The following is an 18,949-nucleotide window of genomic DNA, read 5'->3' on the forward strand; positions in this document are numbered from 1 at the left end:
AACCCAGCTTGGAAAGAGAAGCTCAAGGCGCAGGGAGGCCGAGCACCCCGCGGACACAAGCGGCTCCGGGCGGGCTCGGCACCCCCAGGCACCGTCTCCTAGTTACCGCGGCGCTCGCGGGCCTGGCGGCCGTTGTCCGGGCGACTGCGCAGCGCGGGCACCCCGCGGCCCCTCCCCTTGAGGCGCGCGCGACCTGGGTGCCATGGCGGCGGCGGCGGTGACAGGGGAGGCCTCGAGGCCGCAGTGGGCGCCGCCAGACCACTGCAAGGCGCAGGCGGCGGCTGGGCTGGGCGACGGCGAGGACGCACCAGTGCGGCCGCTGTGCAAGCCCCGTGGCATCTGCTCGCGCGCCTACTTCCTGGTGCTGATGGTGTTCGTGCATCTGTACCTGGGTAACGTGCTGGCGCTGCTGCTCTTCGTGCACTACAGCAATGGCGACGAAAGCAGCGATCCCGGGCCCCAGCACCGCGCCCAGGGCCCCGGGCCCGAGCCCACCTTAGGTCCCCTCACCCGGCTGGAGGGCATCAAGGTGAGGACCTCCCCGCCCCGCCGCGCTCCAGGCCCTGCACGGCTGAGCCCGAGAGGACCGGCACTCAACCCGGGTCCCCACACTGCCCCCGGCGCTGCTCTGCGTCGGTCCCGCGCGCTCCCACTCACGCGTCTGCTGTCGCGCTCCGGGCCGGGGTGACTTGGCCCTTCTTGGGCAGCGCGGTCTGGCGACCCAGCTGCCCGCTGTGCGCCTTTCCCTTAGGTGGGGCACGAACGTAAGGTCCAGCTGGTCACCGACAGGGATCACTTCATCCGAACCCTCAGCCTCAAGCCGCTGCTCTTCGGTAAGTCCGCCAGATACTCCTGGGAAGGGCCAGGGTCTGCGGTTTGGTGGCCACCTTGAGGCTCATTGTGACCACGTGACCTCTATTTTGAAAATGGCTGCTTCAAAGCAGCCCTTCCAGAGGATTACCAAAGTGAAGGACCTTCCCCGTCCTCGCAATAGGGAAACACTCCCTCTTATCCCTACTTCCTGCAGTCCATTATTCCATCACTGGGCTGGCAGAGTGAGCCTGAGGCTGGTGTATAAACATTTCATTGCAGCTGTCTTCCGTGCCACCATTAATTGTCACCTTCTAGAACTAGGGGGAAGGTGGGAGACTGATAACCAGCTTTCTGCCGACCTCAGGACCTCTGGGGAAAATCCCACTGCCCAAGTGGGCCTTGTGGTCTGATGAGAAGCAGGCTGTCCAAATGTAGATAAACTGGTGCCCCCCGCCAGCCTCCTCCACCGGAGCACCAGTCAGAGGCTCAGCTTTTGCTGCCAGCGCTCTGAGATTCTTCTTACCGTGAAGTCTTTGTTCAGCCATCATGGGCAAAGCCTTCTAGGGTGACTTCACTTGGAGCCACAACATAGCTCATTGTTTCTGAGCTCGTTATGTGCTTGCCTTCGTATGATTATTTCATTTAATTCCTGCAACCCCTCTGTGATGTGGGTGTAGATCCTACCCTCAGACCAGTGGGGGAGAAAGTTAGGCACAGAGAGCTGCTGTGGCTTGGCCAGGCTGACACGGTTACTTTAGTGGTGAAGCTAGGATTAGAACCCACATAGCCTGCCTCTAAGGCCTGCGCAGCAAAGCCACAGTGAGAGCTGTGAAGACCCCAGAGTCCTTCAAAGGCCACCAGTGTCAACAAGATGGGGACCCCTAGTCCCATGGACCTTGTCCAGGGTGTTTGTACAGCCCAGCCCTGGGTACCTGGCCTCTGTGACAAACATATTTGCAAACCCAGGGCCATTCCTGCCTGCGGGGGTATGGAATGGGTTAGGAGCTGGGGCCAAAGTAGAACATTTGAGCACATGTCATTACCTCCAAGCAGAGAGTCCTGGTTGGGGATTATGCCTAGACCTGTCAGAAGGATGTCATATGCATGCTGTTTATAGGGAAATAGATTATGCTGTCAGTCCTGTTGTGGGAGGGGCATCCAAAGGTGGTGGTTGTTATTACTGTTACTATTGAATAAAGTTGAAATCTGTGCCAGGCACTATTTTAGGTGCTGGGAACACAGCATTGAACTAAATATAAACAATGAAACAAAACCCTGAAGCTGACATTCAAATGAAGAGGAAACAGACAAAAAAATATATACATTGGTGTTTCAGATGGTGATATGTGATTGCAAACAAGTAAGGCACATTTTTTTTCTTTTTTCTTTTTTGCCAACATAAAATACCTGACAGGGCTGGGCGCGGTGACTCATGCCTATAATCCCAGCACTTTGGGAGGCTGAGGCAGGCGGATCACTTCAGGTCAGGAATTCAAGGCCAGCCTGACCAACATGGTGAAACCTCATCTCTACTAAAAATACAAAAATTAGCCGGGTGTCGTGGCGGACACCTGTATCCCAGCTGTTCGGGAGGCTGACGCATGAGAATTACTTGAACCCAGGAGGCAGAGGTTGCAGTGAGTCAACATTGCACCACTGCACTCCAGCCTAGGCAACAGAGAGAGACCCCGTCTCAAAAAAAAAAAAAAAAAGACAAAAAGAAAATAGCAGACAGTAAGGCAGAAGTTTAGCTGGGATTGGAACTCTTTTTTTTTTTTTTTAGACAGAGTTTCTCTCTTGTTGTCCAGGCTGGAGTGCAATGGTATGATCTCAGCTCACTGCAACCTCCGCCTCCCGGGTTCAAGCGATTCTCCTGCCTCAGCCTCCCAAGTAGCTGGGATTACAGGCATGTGCCACCATGTCCGGCTAATTTTTTGCATTTTTAGTAGAGATGGGCTTTCACCATGTTAGCCAGGATGGTCTCCATCTCCTGACCTCTGGTGATCTGCCCTCCTTGGCCTCCCAAAGTGCTGGGATTACAGGTTAGAACCACCGTGCCTGGCTGGAACCCTTAATAAGGTAGCCAAGGTGGACCTGCCTGAGAAAAATATTTGAGCAAGGCCGGGCTCGGTGGCTCACTCCTGTAATCCCAGCACTTTGGGAGGCCGAGGCCAGTGGATCACCTGAGGTCAGGAGTTCGAGACCAGCCTGACTAACATGCAGGAATTCCATCTACTAAAAATACAAAATTAGCAGGGAGTGGTGGCACATGCCTGTAATCCCAACTACTTGGGAGGCTGAGGCAGGAGAATTACTTGGACCTGGGAGGCAGAGGTTGTGGTGAGCCAAGATTGTGCCATTGCACTCCAGCCTGGGTAACAAGAATGAAACTCCATCTCAAAAAAAAAAAAAAATTTGAGCAAAGACTTGTGGGAAGTATGAGATAACTGTCAGGAAAGAGGGGTCCAGGAAAGGGACTAATACCCCATTACTACTACACTACTATGAACAGACACATCTGAGGAGGCAGTGTTTTCTCTCAGTAGCCTTCCTGGGATCTGTATATATCTAATTCATATTCATGTTAGGTTAAGTGAGCCATGAAGCCAAAGTCTCCCTAATAAGCAGCTTGTCCTGTAAAGCAGAGAATGAGCCCGGCTTGGTGGTTCATGCTTGTAATCCCAGCACTTTGGGAGGCTGAGGCGGGTGGATCACTTGAGGTCAGGAGTTCAAAACCAGCCTGACCAACATGGTGAAACCCCGTCTCGACTAAAAATACAAAAATTAGCTGGGCATGGTGTCAGATGCCTGTAATCCCAGCTACTCGGGAGGCTGAGGCAGGAGAATCACTTGAACCCGGGAGGTGGAGGTTGCAGTGAGCCAAGATCATGCCACTGTACTCCAGCCTGGGTGACAGTGAGACTCCATCACAGAAAAAAAAAAAAAAAAAGGCATAGAATGAGAAACCCAGATCTGAAGTCACCAAGAGCAAACTACAAAAAGCAGAGGAAATTTGACAAAAGGTAAACTGGTTCTGGTTAAGCCATCAGATGGATCTCTGTTTCTGCAGACAAATTTCAAAAGGCATAACCAAGAGATTGTAATCAGTGATTACAAGAAGTCCAGATGTGGCTGGGCACGGTGGCTCAAGCCTGTAATCCCTGCACTTTGGGAGGCCGAGACGGGCGGATCACGAGGTCAGGAGATCGAGACTATCCTGGCTAATACGGTGAAACCCTGTCTCTACTAAAAACTAAAAAAAAAAAAACTAGCCGGGCGAGGTGGCGGGCGCCTGTAGTCCCAGCTACTCGAGAGGCTGAGGCAGGAGAATGGCGTAAACCCGGGAGGCGGAGCTTGCAGTGAGCTGAGATCTGGCCACTGCACTCCAGCCTGGGCGACAGAGCGAGACTCCGTCTCAAAAAAAAATAAAAATAAAAAATAAAAAAGAAGTTCAGATGTGTGAGAGGGGAGAGGGTGGTCATGGTGGGGCAGTTCCTCAATACTGTGGTATTGGATGACTACAAAAAAGGATGCCTCATCCCCAGCAGCAGCAGTGTCTGTCTTCTGGGCCTGCCTGTCCCTCTGTCCATTGGTCTGCTACCCAGTCATTCTAAATGGGCAAGCAGGGCCCGAGAAGAGTGGGCCTGCTATACATTCTGCCCCCTCTGCCATGCTGTTCTTGGATCTAAACCTGTGATCTGCCAGCCTCAGGGACCCAAGATACCTGGGATCGAAGAGTGGATGCTCAAGATGTGAGTTGGGGCAAGGGAACTGGGGTCCACCCTAAGGTGCCTCCATCTCTGTAGAAGGGAACCCTAGCACTTATCAGGGAAGACCCCATGCAACCCCCCGTCTCTCTCCTTGAGAAATATTTCCTGTTTCCCACCCCTGTTCCTAAAGATACTTGGCAACTGGGACCTGGGCCACAAAAGGCCCAAACTGAGCTCCTGGCAAATACCTCCATGACTGGTAGGTCATTTTCCCTTGGTAGGGAAATAAAGGATTTGGAATATTGGGTGTCAGCTGAGGGCACCACCTTGTTCAGAAGAGAAGTGCTCCATTTCCAAACCATTGCCACCTCTCTGGGGACATTGCTTTCTTACATGTGGCCTACTTCTCCCGCCATCCTGCCCCACTCCACACTGATTCTGTCATAGCAGGTCAGATCTCATCACTCCCTTTGTTTTGTTTTTGTTTTGAGACGGAATTTCACTTTTGTCGCCCAGGCTGGAGTGCAGTGGTACCATCTTGGCTCACTGTAACCTCTGTCTCCCAGGTTCCAGTGATTCTCCTGCCTCAACTTTCCAAATAGCTGGAACTACAGGCACCCACCACGCCCGGCTAATTTTTTGTATTTTTAGTAGAGACAGGATTTCACCATGTTGGCCAGGCTGGTCTCAAACTCCTGGCCTCAGGTGATCTGCCCACCTCGGCCTCCCAATTACAGACGTGAGCCACCGTGCCCAGCAGCTCATCACTCTCTTTTTTTTTTTTTTTTTTTTTTTTTTTGAGACGGAGTCTCGCTCTGTCACCCAGGTTGGAGTGCGGTGGCCGGATCTCTGCTCACTGCAAGCTCCGCCTCCCAGGTTTACGCCATTCTCCTGACTCAGCCTCCCGAGTAGCTGGGACTACAGGCGCCCGCCACCTCGCCCGGCTAGTTTTTTGTACTTTTTAGTAGAGACGGGGTTTCACCGTGTTAGCCAGGATGGTCTCTATCTCCTGACCTCGTGATCCGCCCGTCTCGGCCTCCCAAAGTGCTGGGATTACAGGCTTGAGCCACTGCGCCCGGCGCTCATCACTCTCTTAAAAGTCTCTAACATTTTCCATTTCACTTCTAAGTCTCATTTGATGCCTGAAAGCCCTCTCGCCTCTTTTTTTTTTTTTTTTTTTTTTTTTTTTTTTTTAGACGGAGTCTTGCTCTGTCGCCCAGGCTGGAGTGCGGTGGCGCGATCTCAGCTCACTGCAAGTTCCTCCTTCCGGGTTACGCCATTCTCCTGCCTCAGCCTCCCGAGTAGCTGGGACTACAGGCACCCGCCACCACGCCCGGCTAATTTTTTGTATTTTTAGTAGAGATGGGGTTTCACCGTGTTAGCCAGGATGGTCTCCATCTCCTGACCTCATGATCCGCCCACCTCAGCCTCCCAGAGTGCTGGGATTACAGGCGTGAGCCACTGCGCCTGGCCACCCTTTCGCCTCTTAGATGCATCTCCTGCCCCCAACCCCAACTCCATTTACTCCCTGCTGATCCTAAGACACCATAAGCTCACTGCTGCTTCAGGGCCTTTGTACGTACTGTTCCCTCACTAAAAGGCTTAGACCTGGCTCTTCCCACAGAGAGTGCCTTCAGCTCCAGCAGACCTCTGCTCACACATTCCATCCTCAGAGACCTCTTGTCCTCAAACCCATCTTAAAATGTTCCCAGGCACCCTGTTGCATCAACCTGCTGGGTTTTGTTCTCAAATGCTTAGGACTGCTGGAAACTATTTTCTGTATTTATTTGTGTCATTTGTGCCTCTGCCCACAAAGGTGAGCTGCATATGTAAGAGGATTGATTTGTCCCAGCTATGTGTCCAATGGCCAGAGTTGTATCTCCCGCTGATTTTTTTTTTTTTTTTTTTTTTTTTTCTGAGATGCAGTCTCACTCTGTTGCCCAGGCTGGAGTATGGTAGTGTGATCTCGGCTCACTGCAACCTCCACCTCCTGGGCTCAAGCCATTCTCCTCCTGCATGAGCCTCCTGAGTAGCTGAAATGACAGCGCCCACCACCATGCCCAGCTAATTTTTGTATTTTTATCAGAGACAGGGTTTCACCATGTTGGCCAGGCTGGTCCTGACCTCAAGTGATCCTCCCACCTCGACCTCCCAAAGTGCTGGGATTACAGGCGTAAGCCACCGCGGCCAGCCTCCCGCTAATCCTTGGCTGGCTGGAGGAGTTCACTGGGTGCTCTCAACCCAGTCCAGCATCTGCCTGCTGGCTTAAAGCATCCTCCACATACCCTTCTGACTTGGCACCCTCTTCAAAGGCAGCAGGGGATACTACCAGTGGCCAGCAAGAGTTTTATTTCTTTTTTTTTTTTTTTTGAGATGGAGTCTTGCTCTGTCGCCCAGGTTGGAGTGCAGTGGTGCAATCTCGGCTCACTGCAAGCTCCACCTCCCAGGTTCACGCCATTCTCCTGCCTCAACCTCCCGAGTAGCTGGGACTACAGGCGCCCACCACCACGCCTGGCTAATTTTTTTTGTATTTTTTTAGTAGAGACGGGGTTTCACTGTGTTAGCCAGGATGGTCTCGATCTCCTGACCTCATGACCCGCCCGCCTCGGCCTCACAAAGTGCTGAGATTACAGGTGTGAGCCACCGTGCCCGATCGCCAGCAAGAGTTTTTTTTTTTTTTTTTTTTTTTTTTGAGACGGAGTCTCGCTCTGTCGCCCAGGCTGGAGTGCAGTGGCGCGATCTCGGCTCACTGCAAGCTCCGCCTCCCGGGTTCACGCCATTCTCCTGCCTCAGCCTCCCGAGTAGCTGGGACTACAGGCGCCCACAACCGCGCCCGGCTAATTTTTTTGTATTTTTAGTAGAGACGGGGTTTCACCGTGGTCTCGATCTCCTGACCTTGTGATCCGCCCGCCTCGGCCTCCCAAAGTGCTGGGATTACAGGCGTGAGCCACCGCGCCCGGCCAGCAAGAGTTTTAATCCATTTTTCTTAACGATTTGAGGTAAATGCGTAATTGCTACCAGTATACAAAACAATTTATTTTAAAATCATGACTGCTTTATCATAGGATTTCTAAATGTATTCTTTTTCAGCTTAAGAAAACCATTAGGCAGCTACATCAGACTGTGGTGTTCATGATAAACACTGGAGGCCCAAAAGTAGAGAAAGAATTTTAGTGTGCCTATCAGTTCAAGGTTGCTTTTTTTTTTTTTTTTTTTTTTGAGATGAGTCTCTCTCTATCGCCAGGCTGGAGTGCAGTGTGGTGCGATCTCAGCCCGCTGCAACCTCCACCTCCCACGTTCAAGCAATTCTCCTGCCTTAGCCTCCCAAGTAGCTGGGACTACAGGTGCGTACCATCTCAACTTACTGCAACCTCCGCCTCCTGGGTTCAAGTGATTCTTCTGCCTCAGCCTTCCAAATAGCTGGAACTACAGGCACCCGCCACCACGCCCAGCTAATTTTTGTATTTTTAGTAGAGATGGGTTTTCACCATGTTGGCCAGGATGGACTCAATCTCTTGACCTCGTGATCCGCCTGCCTCAGCCTTCCAAAGTGCTGGGATTACAGGCGTGAGCTATTGCTCCTGGCTAGTTCAAGTTTTTAAGGAATTAAGCTCAGGCTTCTGCATTGCCACACACACCCCTGCTTTTTCATAGGCCTGCTGCTTGACAAAGCTACGGACCCAGTAAAGATTAATCAGGTATAATTGAGTCTGTCCGGGGTTTGACAAACAGCATCATGACCAAGGTGAGCATAGCCTAAGGCTATGTGACTGCCCAGAGACTCAGCTTGGGGTTCTGAGGCACATGGCCAGTAGTAGCAGGTCACTAGCCAGGCTGTCATCCTGGGCCTGGGAAGGACAGAAGGTGGTTTTCCCTACCCAGCATACACAGCTGCCAGGGAGCCTGTCTGACCTCTTGGCCGGACAGAGGACTACCTGCTCAAGAAGCAGTCCCTAGCTGTGTCCATGGAAGGTGTACTTCCACCCTGTTTGAGACTTGTGCCTCTCTGGATTCTGGTTTGTAAATCTCCTTGGGAGGCAGCAGAAAGAGGGTTGTATGTGTTTCCATGGGAGCACACACAATTTGCATGACCACTGCAGAGGCCATGGCTACAAAGTCCCAGGCTCTCCCTGGCAGGGTTAGCCCCTATTCTTGGCACTGGTGAGGGTGCCAATGGCCCACAGCCAGCCGAAAATTTTGGTGGCCCTGGCTCCAGGTAAAGGCCGTCGTTACCAAGAGCCAGCAGCCCTCCATCTTCCCACTCAACACATAGGTCCCTGTGTGCCTTCCTTGGAAAAGAATGTACACGTATGTGACATCCAGCTGCAGCCACTGTTGCAGGGTGGGCTGCAGCTCTGCAGGGGGCAGTGGTCCTGTCTTCAGCACCTCTAGTCTGGAGTACAGGTCGCAGTCCCAGGGGCCAGAGGAAGTACTGTTGTGCCTGGAGAACCTGACCTTCACTGCTGAGTGGGAACAGAGGGGCTGGTGAGGAGATGGGCCTCTAGGAGTCCTCCCTAAACCCCCAAGAGTGTTTAATCCACCAGTCCCCTCCACCTGGTCTTGTCTGATGCTCTGCCCTTAGAATCAGGCTCTTAGGATGCCACCTTCCTCAGCAGAATTTTTGGCTTCGTTTTGTTGTTTTAGCAATGTCCTATGCTTGTAAAGGAATTTTTTCTTTTCGTTCTAACCAGGCATAGCATTTGGGTATTCCCTCTTACATTGCCTCAGCACCGAGCCAGGAGCTGCATTGGAGGCACTTGGCACTTGGAAGAGGTGTGTAAAGCTACAGGCCCAGGACTCATCAAAGTCACTGGTGCAGAGAGTGCCCAGGACCTCCTTGGAGGAGCCTGCATCCTGCAACTTGCAGTCCCTGCAGCTGGCACGCAGTGCTGGGAAGAGGGGCAGGGCGAGGCACCTGTGGTTGTGGTTGGGGTGGAGTGAGGAGGGAGTGGAGGGGGCTGATCCCTCCCACTTTTCCCTCTTTTTTACCCTTTTTGAGAGGGATGCCTGCTGTAGGTGACATTGAGTACAGTTTACCTGATCCCCTGGGGAATCATTTGAAAGGGGTGGGGCAGAGCAAGGTGGAGACCAGCCATGAGCAGACTCACATGGGCAGTCCAGGCGGGAGCTGTTTTTGGCCATGGCAGTGATGCAGAGATCATGGCCCAAGGGGAAGCGTCCACAGCGCAGGATGGCTGGCCAGGGGTAGCCATAGCAGGCCATGATGGGCTCGCAGCTGACCTGCATGGCCTCGCACAGGCTGTGGGAGGGGTAGATGACCCTTTGGGGGAAAGGGTTGGGGGCTGCACTGCCACAGGCTGGGCACCCAGATCATCTGGAACCTCTCCATGTTCCTACCCCTATCTAGTGGCCTGGAATTCTCTGGTTGCTGGGCAACGACACTGGTCGCCTAGCAACAGCCCTGTAGCCTGGCTTTCCCACTTTCCCTACATCTCAGTCCTCAGCTCTGCCTCTTCACTCCCAGTGCTTCTGTCTTATCTCCTCCGCCTCCTCCCACTCAAGTGTCTTGCCAGCTTTCCAGTGCACCTCGCCCTCCAGTTCTGTGGCCATCCAGTGTCTGCGAGAGGCAGCCTGCACCTTGGGCCTTTACTCTCCATCTTAAAGTGAGGAAGCAGGGCCCTCCCTCTTGTCCTGAAAGGCCTTCAGGGCACCGCAGCCAGGGCTGGGGTTGGCAAACAGTACAAGGGCTTGATCCTGAGTTCTGCTGACATGGCCACCCAGAGGCTCTGGGAGGGAACTGTTGTTCACAGGATAGGTTAGGCTGGGGAAGAGGAAACAGCCTTGGGATCTCTGGACTCTCTGGGAGAAAAGGCCACCAAAAGGGCCTCTGCTCCATCTCTTGCCAGGGTCTCTTTGGACAGACAGAGCTTCCACACCTCAATGGAGAGGAGGTCCCAGCCCATCTGCCCCCAACCCCCAGCCTGAAGTGACTTGTCCACCTGCCCTGTCTTGACATTCAAGAGCCCTTGACCACCATTGGTGGTCTCCTGCCTAAGGGCACCTGGTTCCCTCTGTCTGGAACACTCTAATAAAACGATCCATTATCCTCCCTGTCCCTGTCAGTGCCCAGCCCTGATAGGTGCTCACTGAAGACCTGAGCCACCAGAGCAGGGCCCTGAGGGAGCCCTCCAGGGTCATGCACCTGGAAGCCCCTGTCCTACCTGTCAAGGCATACAGGGGCAAAGAGCAGAGGAAGAGGCAGGCATCGGTGTGGCACTCCCGGGCAAGCAGGGGCAGCCAGCTGACCAACTGCTGGATGGCCTCAGCTGCTGTGTCGTGGTCCAGCAAGTTGAGCAGCAGCATCTGTGTAGCCAATATCATGGCATAGGGCCATGGCTTGGGGAATGGGCATGCACCTCATGCAGCCCCAGGGAGCCCCTGACCCTGCCTTCACCCCACAGCATCACCAGCGTCACCAGCAGCCACAGCCCTCGCTTCATCACTGCCTTCTGTGCCTTGGTCTTAATGAACTGAGGTTGAGGGTTTTATAGGGCTATTCCTGCACCCCAGGAGCCAACAGAGGAGCTCCTGCAGGGGTCTGTACAGCTCCGAGGTGCCTGGACCCACCTGGTGAGGCCCCAACACGCTGACTGGGCTGTTTGTTTTTGATTAGCACACAGCGGGGGACTGTAGAGGCTGGAGGCATCTCCACTTGGCTTGCGGATTACTGGCACCTAATAAACTGAAGAAACCTGGGCCTGTGTTTTCTTTTTCTGGCTTCCTTTTTCTTTCTTTTAAAATTTTGAGTTAAGCAATCAGGAGGTGACTCTGTTGATTTGCAATTTGATCTAACCCATTGTTCCACAGGGCTGTCTCCCCTTGGATCACACCCTTTCTGGGTTTGCTGGGGTAACATGATCATGCAGGCCACTAGTGGGGGCCTTTGTCCTATCCTCAATGTTATCACGTCAGGGTCACCTGCTCCTAGTAGCTGAATCTGGTCATGAGCATGGTTTCTGGAAAACAGCACGCTGGGTGGCCCGTGGCAAGGCACTTATTTCTCTGTGCTTGGGTTTCCTCTTAGATAGGACGGTTGAATTAATGGGGCCTGGCCTTCTAGGGTAAGTATAAGGATTGAGGAGTTGATATGTATGAAGTACTTAGGACAGTGCCTTGGGCAGAGTTTGTGCTACCTAAGTATTTTCTGTTGTAATTACTATTAAAAACCACTCCAGGCCAGGTGTGGTGGCTCATGCTTATAATCCCAGCATTTTTGAGCCTGAGGTGGAAGGATCGCTTGAGCCCAGGACATTGAGACCAGCCTGGGCAACATAGGGAGACTCCATCTCTACAAAAAATAATAAAATAAAATTTTAAAAGCTCCAACCCTGATGCTGAGCGGCCATTTTCCTTCCTCTTAGCAATGGCTGGAACTTTGTGCTGGAAGTGTAACTGAGAGAAGTGGCAGGCCACTCCGCAGGTAGCAGTGCCGCCCTTCCTCCAATCAGCTCCTCTGTATGCTTCTTGTCCCCCAGTGAAGTCCTCTCTCCCAGCAACAAGGGAAGGAAGCAGGGCCCATGCTCCCACTCTGGAAGTGTCTGGGGCTACCAGAATGTGGGCTCCCTAGATGTGAGGCTCAGGTTCTAGCTCCACCAAGCCACCTACCAGCTATGCCTGGTGTGCAGGCAGCCAGCCACTGAAGCCAAGCCCCAGACCTGACTAATCTTTACTCAGGGGTGTAGAAGCATAGAGTAGGCACTCAGTGAACATTTGTACCAGGGAAGGAATTGAGGAAGCAAAGGATACCCTGGGATATCTTTTCAGAGAGCAGTATCTGCCCCAAACCTGAGTAACCCTCGGTGATCTTCCAGCATTGGGCAACTTGGCCCTGGTCAGATGGCCAGCACCCATCTACACAGGAAACTGGAGGGGAAGGCCCTTGGACTGGCCTAAAGCATTGGACGTCTTGTGCTTTTTTTATTTGAATAATGCTGAAAAGTTAAAATGAAAGCAAGAAGCAGCCACCATATCCCCATTTTAAACATTTATACCCAGTAAGAAGTAGCAATCAACCCTCTGCCCTTCAGGACCACCCTCTAGCCTTCAGGACCACCCTCTAGCCTTCAGTCCCAACCCAAAGATGGGTCAGCCCATATCCAGGTTAGCTCTGGCTCACCTCCCAGGGCTCTCCTGGAAAATGTGTGCTCTCATCATCAAGAGAGGTCCCACATTTCCAACGCCAGTCAGCCTTTGCAGGACAACTCAATCTTGACAAGTCAGAATCAAGGGGTCTGTAAAGTCCTCCATCCTCCAGACTTGGCGGCCATTGAGGGACATGCAGTACCCCAGGAACCCTGCAGGGAGGAAGGTACTGGGTGCACCGGCGCCCTGGCTCAGTCCTTGGCCTCACCCACCTCCTCTTCTGGCAGAAATCCCCGGCTTCCTGACTGATGACGAGTGTCGGCTCATCATCCATCTGGCGCAGATGAAGGGGTTACAGCGCAGCCAGATCCTGCCCACTGAAGAGTATGAAGAGGCAATGAGCACTATGCAGGTCAGCCAGCTGGACCTCTTCCAGCTGCTGGACCAGAACCGTGATGGGCACCTGCAGCTCCGCGAGGTTGGAATCCTGGGACCTGAGTAGGCTCAGGGTGGGAGTGCCCAGAATCACCTTTCTGGTGGCCAGGTCACTTGTCCAGCCCAGCCCTGGTCCCAAGAGTCAGACACCACCCAGACCTGGTCCCAAGAGTCAAATACCACCCAGACCTGCCTGGGCATACCCAGACCTGGGGGGTCCCCTTTCCCTCTAGAGAGCCCCTGGCTATGCTGGGAACCTCAGAAGGTGGCAGGAGAATCCACCTGAGGTTGATGGCATTTATTACCATAGTTTTCAAGGGATGGACCTTCTATAGCCTGCATTCCTTGCTGTCATGGCTGGGGGCCCCACAGAACTCATGGTGGATGGGGTGGCAGCTTTGAGGTGGCCAGCAGCCTGCCTCTCTCTCTGCATACCTCTCACACACTCTACAGCCAGGCTGGAGGGCCAAGCTTCTGAGAGAAGTCTGGCAGAGTGGTGGTGGGGGCACTGCCCACACAGAACACCCCACTGAGCCTGGTCTTCCTGAGGGGCCTGGTGGTCATGCCCTAACCAGGTCTCTCCCTGGTGCCTGTTCTCCCTTCACACCCAGGACTTGGCTTTCCCCATCTCACCCGGAGCATCTGAGTGGGACACAGGCCTGTCCTTCACTCTGCTTCCACCCAACAGTGCTCTCCATGAAGGCCACAGGCCCTTAGTCCGGGAACGCAAATGACCCTATGCCTCTTGACCCCCAGCCCCCAGCCTTCTCCTCAGATGCTCTGTACCTTTCTTTTTTTTTTTTTTTTTTGAGACAGAGTCTCGCTCTGTCGCCCAGGCTGGAGTGCAGTGGCACAATCTCAGCTCACTGCAAGCTCTGCCTCCCGGGTTCACACCATTCTGCCTCAGCCACCCAAGTAGCTGGGACTACAGGCGCCCACCAACACGCCTGGCTAATTTTTTTGTATTTTTAGTAGAGACGGAGTTTCACCGTGGTCTCGATCTCCTGACTTCGTGATCCACCCACCTCGGCCTCCCAAAGTGCTGGGATTACAGGCGTGAGCCACCGTGCCCAGCCTGCTCTGTACCTTTCTACCTGCACTCACTTCAGCCCAATGGGCTCTGCCCTGTGTCCTCATCCATGCCCTCACCTGAACACTTTGCTCCACAACAAGCACTGGGCCATCTGTTCTCTGCTGGCTCTCCATCACTGGGGTAACCCATTGAGGGACCCTCTTATGCTTTAGGTCCTGGCCCAGACTCGCCTGGGAAATGGATGGTGGATGACTCCAGAGAGCATTCAGGAGATGTACACCGCGATCAAGGCCGACCCTGATGGTGACGGTGAGCTCACACCTCTGCACAGTCCTATCCCTGCAAGACTCCTGCCCACTCCCAGGTGCACCATTTTGAAAACTTGGGCCCTTCCCCCACAGCCAGGCAGCCTCTCTGTACCCCTTTATAGTGGCCAGAGATGGGGAGGCAAGGTCCCAGCCTTGCTTTTTACCCCTGCCTGGGAAGTAGGCAGGCAGCCAGGCCCCCCGTTCCCCTTGGTGATGGTCTTGTGAAGGCAGTTCTTAGAGACCCTTTTGATAACATCAGGCAGAGTTGAGAGCCTGAGGACAGGAAGTAGGGCTGCTAGTTGGCAGAAAACAGAGTGGGTGGAGCAGGAGCAAGGCAACAGTGAGGCCAGCTAGAGCTTGGCTGTTTACCCTGCTCCATCCGTCTCTCCAGCCAGACACGAGGTCCATCCCAGCAGACAGCCTCCCTGGTCTAAATGAGATCTCCCTTGCCTTCCTCTTGTCCACCTGGAGTCATGCTGAAGCGCCTAAAGTGGTAGTGCTGCTAACTGTGCTAACTGCTGGGGAGGGGTGGGCCGGGAAGCTGTCAGGCAAGTGGTGCCCCCTCTGGTAATAACTCTCAGGAGGTTTCTGAGGTGTGATCATCACTCTCATGCCCAAATTCTGGACCAAGAAAGGAAGATACAGCAGTTAAAAAGGACTTGGAAGAGTCGCTTTGCGGCTGGTGAACCAGTGAAGAATCTGGCCATGACCTGTGGCTGGATGGCTGCCATACTGCTACGGGCCCCAGAACAGAGGTGGTGACAGGCTCACAGCCCTCGAATGTCCCCCACCCTCAGAGGAATCTGGGCCAGAGTGGAAGGTGACGTCCTCAGGTCAGCCAGAATAACATGGAGCAAAGATACCAGCTACTCTTCCAGAACCCCAAGAGGGTGGAGCCCCTGCTTAATGGTTTGAGCAGGGGCAGTGGAGAATGTTCTCATGAGAGGGGGTGGCCTGACTTTCATTGCTAATGTGGGCTGGTAATGCAGCAGCCAGGGCTGGTGAGGTAGGTTCCACTCAGGATGAGACCTGAGGTCATGAGGAACTCCCTGGGGACTGGCCCTACTTGTACCCTGACGTATGTATGTAAGGCCCTGGATGAGGCCCAGCACTGCCTGCTCTCTCCTCACCCTCCACAGGCTGGAGAGTGGCCACCACTCTATACAGCCAGGCTGGAATGCCAGGGCCCTGGCCATATGGCTCAAGCTTCCTTTGGAGAACCTTCTCTGGCCACTCTAATAGGGGGTGAGCCTCTTCCTTCTTAGGGCCAAATTAGGGCTTAAACTGAGAAAAGGAACTGCTCTGGGTCTTCCCGTAAAGCCTGTTGTGACAGAAACCAGGTTCATCTGACCCAAAAGTCCAGATGGGGAACAAGTGTACATGGCCCCTCAGTGCCTGAGGTCAGGGGCTGCTGCTGCCTTTGGGGTAGGTAGGGAAGTGCAGCCTGTCACTGTGGCGTCCCAATATGGGCTTGGCGAGCATTGATGGTGGGTGCCCTGTGCAGGAGTGCTGAGTCTGCAGGAGTTCTCCAACATGGACCTTCGAGACTTCCACAAGTACATGAGGAGCCACAAGGCAGAGTCCAGTGAGCTGGTGCGGAACAGCCACCATACCTGGCTCTACCAGGGTGAGGGTGCCCACCACGTCATGCGTGCCATCCGCCAGAGGTGAGCACCTGAAACTGTTCTCACTGGAGCAGGGGGAGAAGACTGGGCAGGGCCTCCACAGAAGCCCTTGTCTGGGGCCAAGAGGACAGAATGTATTAACCCATTTGGGATTAAGTTCCATTTGTTAGACCAGGATTGGGACCCACTGAAAGACAGGCAATTAACAAAGGCAAATTAGCCCTCTGTGCAGGCGCACATTGGGCCACTGGGATTAGAGAGACTGAGCACTTCTTTTCTGCTGATAAATGACCCCTTATCTTTGCCCACAGGACCCCTTCTGTCAGAGCAGACAAGGGTTTTTAAATAAACAACTTCCTTCCACGGAAGGAGGACCTCAGGACTCCTGCCCCTTTATTTAGTGGAAATGTCATCATTTCCACACAGCAGGTGTCTCTGTCTTTGGCATCTGAGGGAGAAGGACTCATCATGAGTAACCTCTTCCTGCTCTTACAGGGCCAGTCTGAGATGGCTTAAGGGACTTCCAGGGGAGGTGGGTAGGGGCAGAGCTTGTGGCAGACCCAGGGTCCACCTTGGCCAGCTCCTTCAGGTCACCACCTTGCCTGGGCTGCCCAGCCAAATGCCTGCTGCCCACCAGGGTGCTGCGCCTCACTCGCCTGTCGCCTGAGATCGTGGAGCTCAGCGAGCCGCTGCAGGTTGTTCGATATGGTGAGGGGGGCCACTACCATGCCCACGTGGACAGTGGGCCTGTGTACCCAGAGACCATCTGCTCCCATACCAAGCTGGTAGCCAACGAGTCTGTACCCTTCGAGACCTCCTGCCGGCAAGTATCTCCCAACTGGGGGCTGCCTTCAATCCCCAGACCAGGAACGCCCATGACACAGGCACAGCCCTGCACTGTGGGCATGCCCCTTGGCATGGGGCCAGGAGATTGCCTGGTTATCCCAGTCAGTGATGCCCTCACCTCTCCCCACAAGCTATTTACCAAATGGCTGGATAGGGGTGGCTACTGGCCATGGTGTCCACTGGAGTCAACAGTCAACACAGACTGAAGTACCCACAGACACCAAAACTTGCCCCCAGAGTTCTGAAGCAAGGGGCAAGGCTGGGCCCCCAGCTTGTCTTGCCCATTCCCCCAGGTGTGGATCTTGATTCCACTTAGAGAAGCTGAAGCTGTGCCTCCCTCCCCTGTCAAGGCAGTTCTTTCCTCTTCAGGTGGCTGTTCTGGACCAGCCCCTTCTGATCCCCAAGGAGCCCTTCAGCATGCCCTGTTGCTTCTGCTAGCCTGCCTTTCCCTGCCAGGCCCTTGCTCAGGGCCATGGCATTTAGCTAAGTGCACCTGTGATCTTGGCCAAAAAACCATTGCAACTCACAGTAAGAGACTGGGTTTGGGGGAAGGAGGAGCTAGGGACATTTTGGCACTGGCCTGCCCTATTGTCACCCATCCTAGTCTGTCCTGGTCCCTGGCAACAGGAACCTGGGCAGCTTATCCTGCCCACAGGTAAGCCCCCGGGAGCATCCACAACTGGGGACCTGCTCAGTGGCCCCCCTGCCTTACAGCTACATAACAGTGCTGTTTTATTTGAACAACGTCACCGGTGGGGGTGAGACTGTTTTCCCTGTAGCAGATAACAGAACCTACGATGAAATGGTAAGGGTCGACCGCGCTATTACTCTTGTGGGCTGGCAGGGGCTTGGGCAAGTGAAGTACACACCTCTCCAGGTCTAAGGATGTGGGCCCAAATGATTCCTTGGGCATATCTGGTTGGTTTCCCTTTGGTCACCCTTGGCTGGCCTGGCCATAGTGGGGACAGGTTGAACACCCCACCACCCTGCTGCCCACAGAGTCTGATTCAGGATGACGTGGACCTCCGTGACACACGGAGGCACTGTGACAAGGGAAACCTGCGTGTCAAGCCCCGACAGGGCACAGCAGTCTTCTGGTACAACTACCTGCCTGATGGGCAAGGTGAGGGTCTATGGCCAGGCCTGGGGGGTGCCCTGAGGACAGCTTCCCTTTACCCAGTCCCCATCTGCCACAATGGAGGTCTGTTTCTGGCTGCTTTCCAAATGGTTTTCTGCTCCTGGTGCCTCCCAAAGGCCATCCTTAGTGGCTTTAGCAGACCGCCCCAGTACCTGTACTGCCTGTTGGGTTATCCCCATCACTATAATTCCCTGATGCCCCAGACTTCCTACTCCCTGGGGCTTGGGACACATGTCCCTTGCCAACCCAGGGTGGGAAGGGATATGGACAGGCCCAATAGCAAGAAAGCTGGTTTCAGAGGGCCAGTGGTGTTGACTACACATTAGTGGGGTGAGATGAGGAGCCCCCAAGGAAGCCTTGGGTCTGGGTGTTTGCTACACAAGGAATGCACAGCTGGACCCACCTTGGTCATGCTCTTGGTCCCTATGAGGCCAAGCTTTGGCCAGCCCAGCCTAGGATCTCATGTCACCCTCCTCTTCTAGGTTGGGTGGGTGACGTGGACGACTACTCGCTGCACGGGGGCTGCCTGGTCACGCGCGGCACCAAGTGGATTGCCAACAACTGGATTAATGTGGACCCCAGCCGAGCGCGGCAAGCGCTGTTCCAACAGGAGATGGCCCGCTTGGCCCGAGAAGGGGGCGCCGAATCGCAGCCCGAGTGGGCTCTGGACCGGGCCTACCGCGATACGCGCGTGGAGCTCTGAGGGAAAAGTTAGCCCCAGTTCCCAGCCGCAGGTCGCCAGTTGCCCAAGATCGGGGGTCCAACTGTCCCTCTGTCCTGTTGCAGACTGGCCAATGTTTTGCCCCACCCCGCCAGCCGCAATACGGCGCAGTTCCTATATTCATGTTATTTATTGTGTACTGACCCCATCTGCCCCGTCAAATAAAAAAACCACAAGGTTGGAGCCGCCTGGCCGGACAAGCTCCGGGTCGGCGGGA

General features: G+C 54.2%; 1 protein-coding gene across 4 annotated transcripts; it reads left to right on the top strand.

Annotated features, from left to right (window-relative positions):
• The first annotated feature begins 66 nt into the window (after positions 1 to 66).
• Positions 67 to 18,915, top strand: LOC105480422 (prolyl 4-hydroxylase, transmembrane). Of its 4 annotated transcripts, none has more exons than XM_071091692.1 (9): positions 67 to 529; positions 752 to 833; positions 12,914 to 13,104; positions 14,307 to 14,403; positions 15,907 to 16,069; positions 16,608 to 16,850; positions 17,501 to 17,678; positions 17,873 to 17,996; positions 18,494 to 18,915. In XM_071091692.1, exons 1-9 carry the CDS (start codon positions 203 to 205, stop codon positions 18,712 to 18,714), a joined length of 1,626 nt encoding a protein of 541 aa, XP_070947793.1. In that variant the 5' UTR covers positions 67 to 202; the 3' UTR covers positions 18,715 to 18,915. The 4 variants fall into 4 exon arrangements, with proteins under 4 accessions (XP_070947793.1, XP_070947794.1, XP_011737571.1 ...); XM_071091693.1 differs by having other exon boundaries at positions 17,588 to 17,678; XM_011739269.3 differs by having other exon boundaries at positions 16,665 to 16,850.
• Positions 18,916 to 18,949: the final 34 nt, after the last annotated feature.

This window comes from Macaca nemestrina, chromosome 2, assembly GCF_043159975.1.
Source record: "Macaca nemestrina isolate mMacNem1 chromosome 2, mMacNem.hap1, whole genome shotgun sequence".
NCBI classification, from domain to species: domain Eukaryota; kingdom Metazoa; phylum Chordata; class Mammalia; order Primates; family Cercopithecidae; genus Macaca; species Macaca nemestrina.

Coding starts and splice junctions, on each gene's coding strand:
- LOC105480422 (XM_071091692.1), top strand. CDS start 203: ATGGCGGCGGCGGCGGTGACAGGGGAGGCCTCGAGGCCGCAGTGGGCG. Junction 14,404..15,906: donor GGCCGACCCTGATGGTGACG/GTGAGCTCACAC, acceptor TGCCCTGTGCAG/GAGTGCTGAGTCTGCAGGAG. Junction 17,997..18,493: donor CTACCTGCCTGATGGGCAAG/GTGAGGGTCTAT, acceptor CTCCTCTTCTAG/GTTGGGTGGGTGACGTGGAC.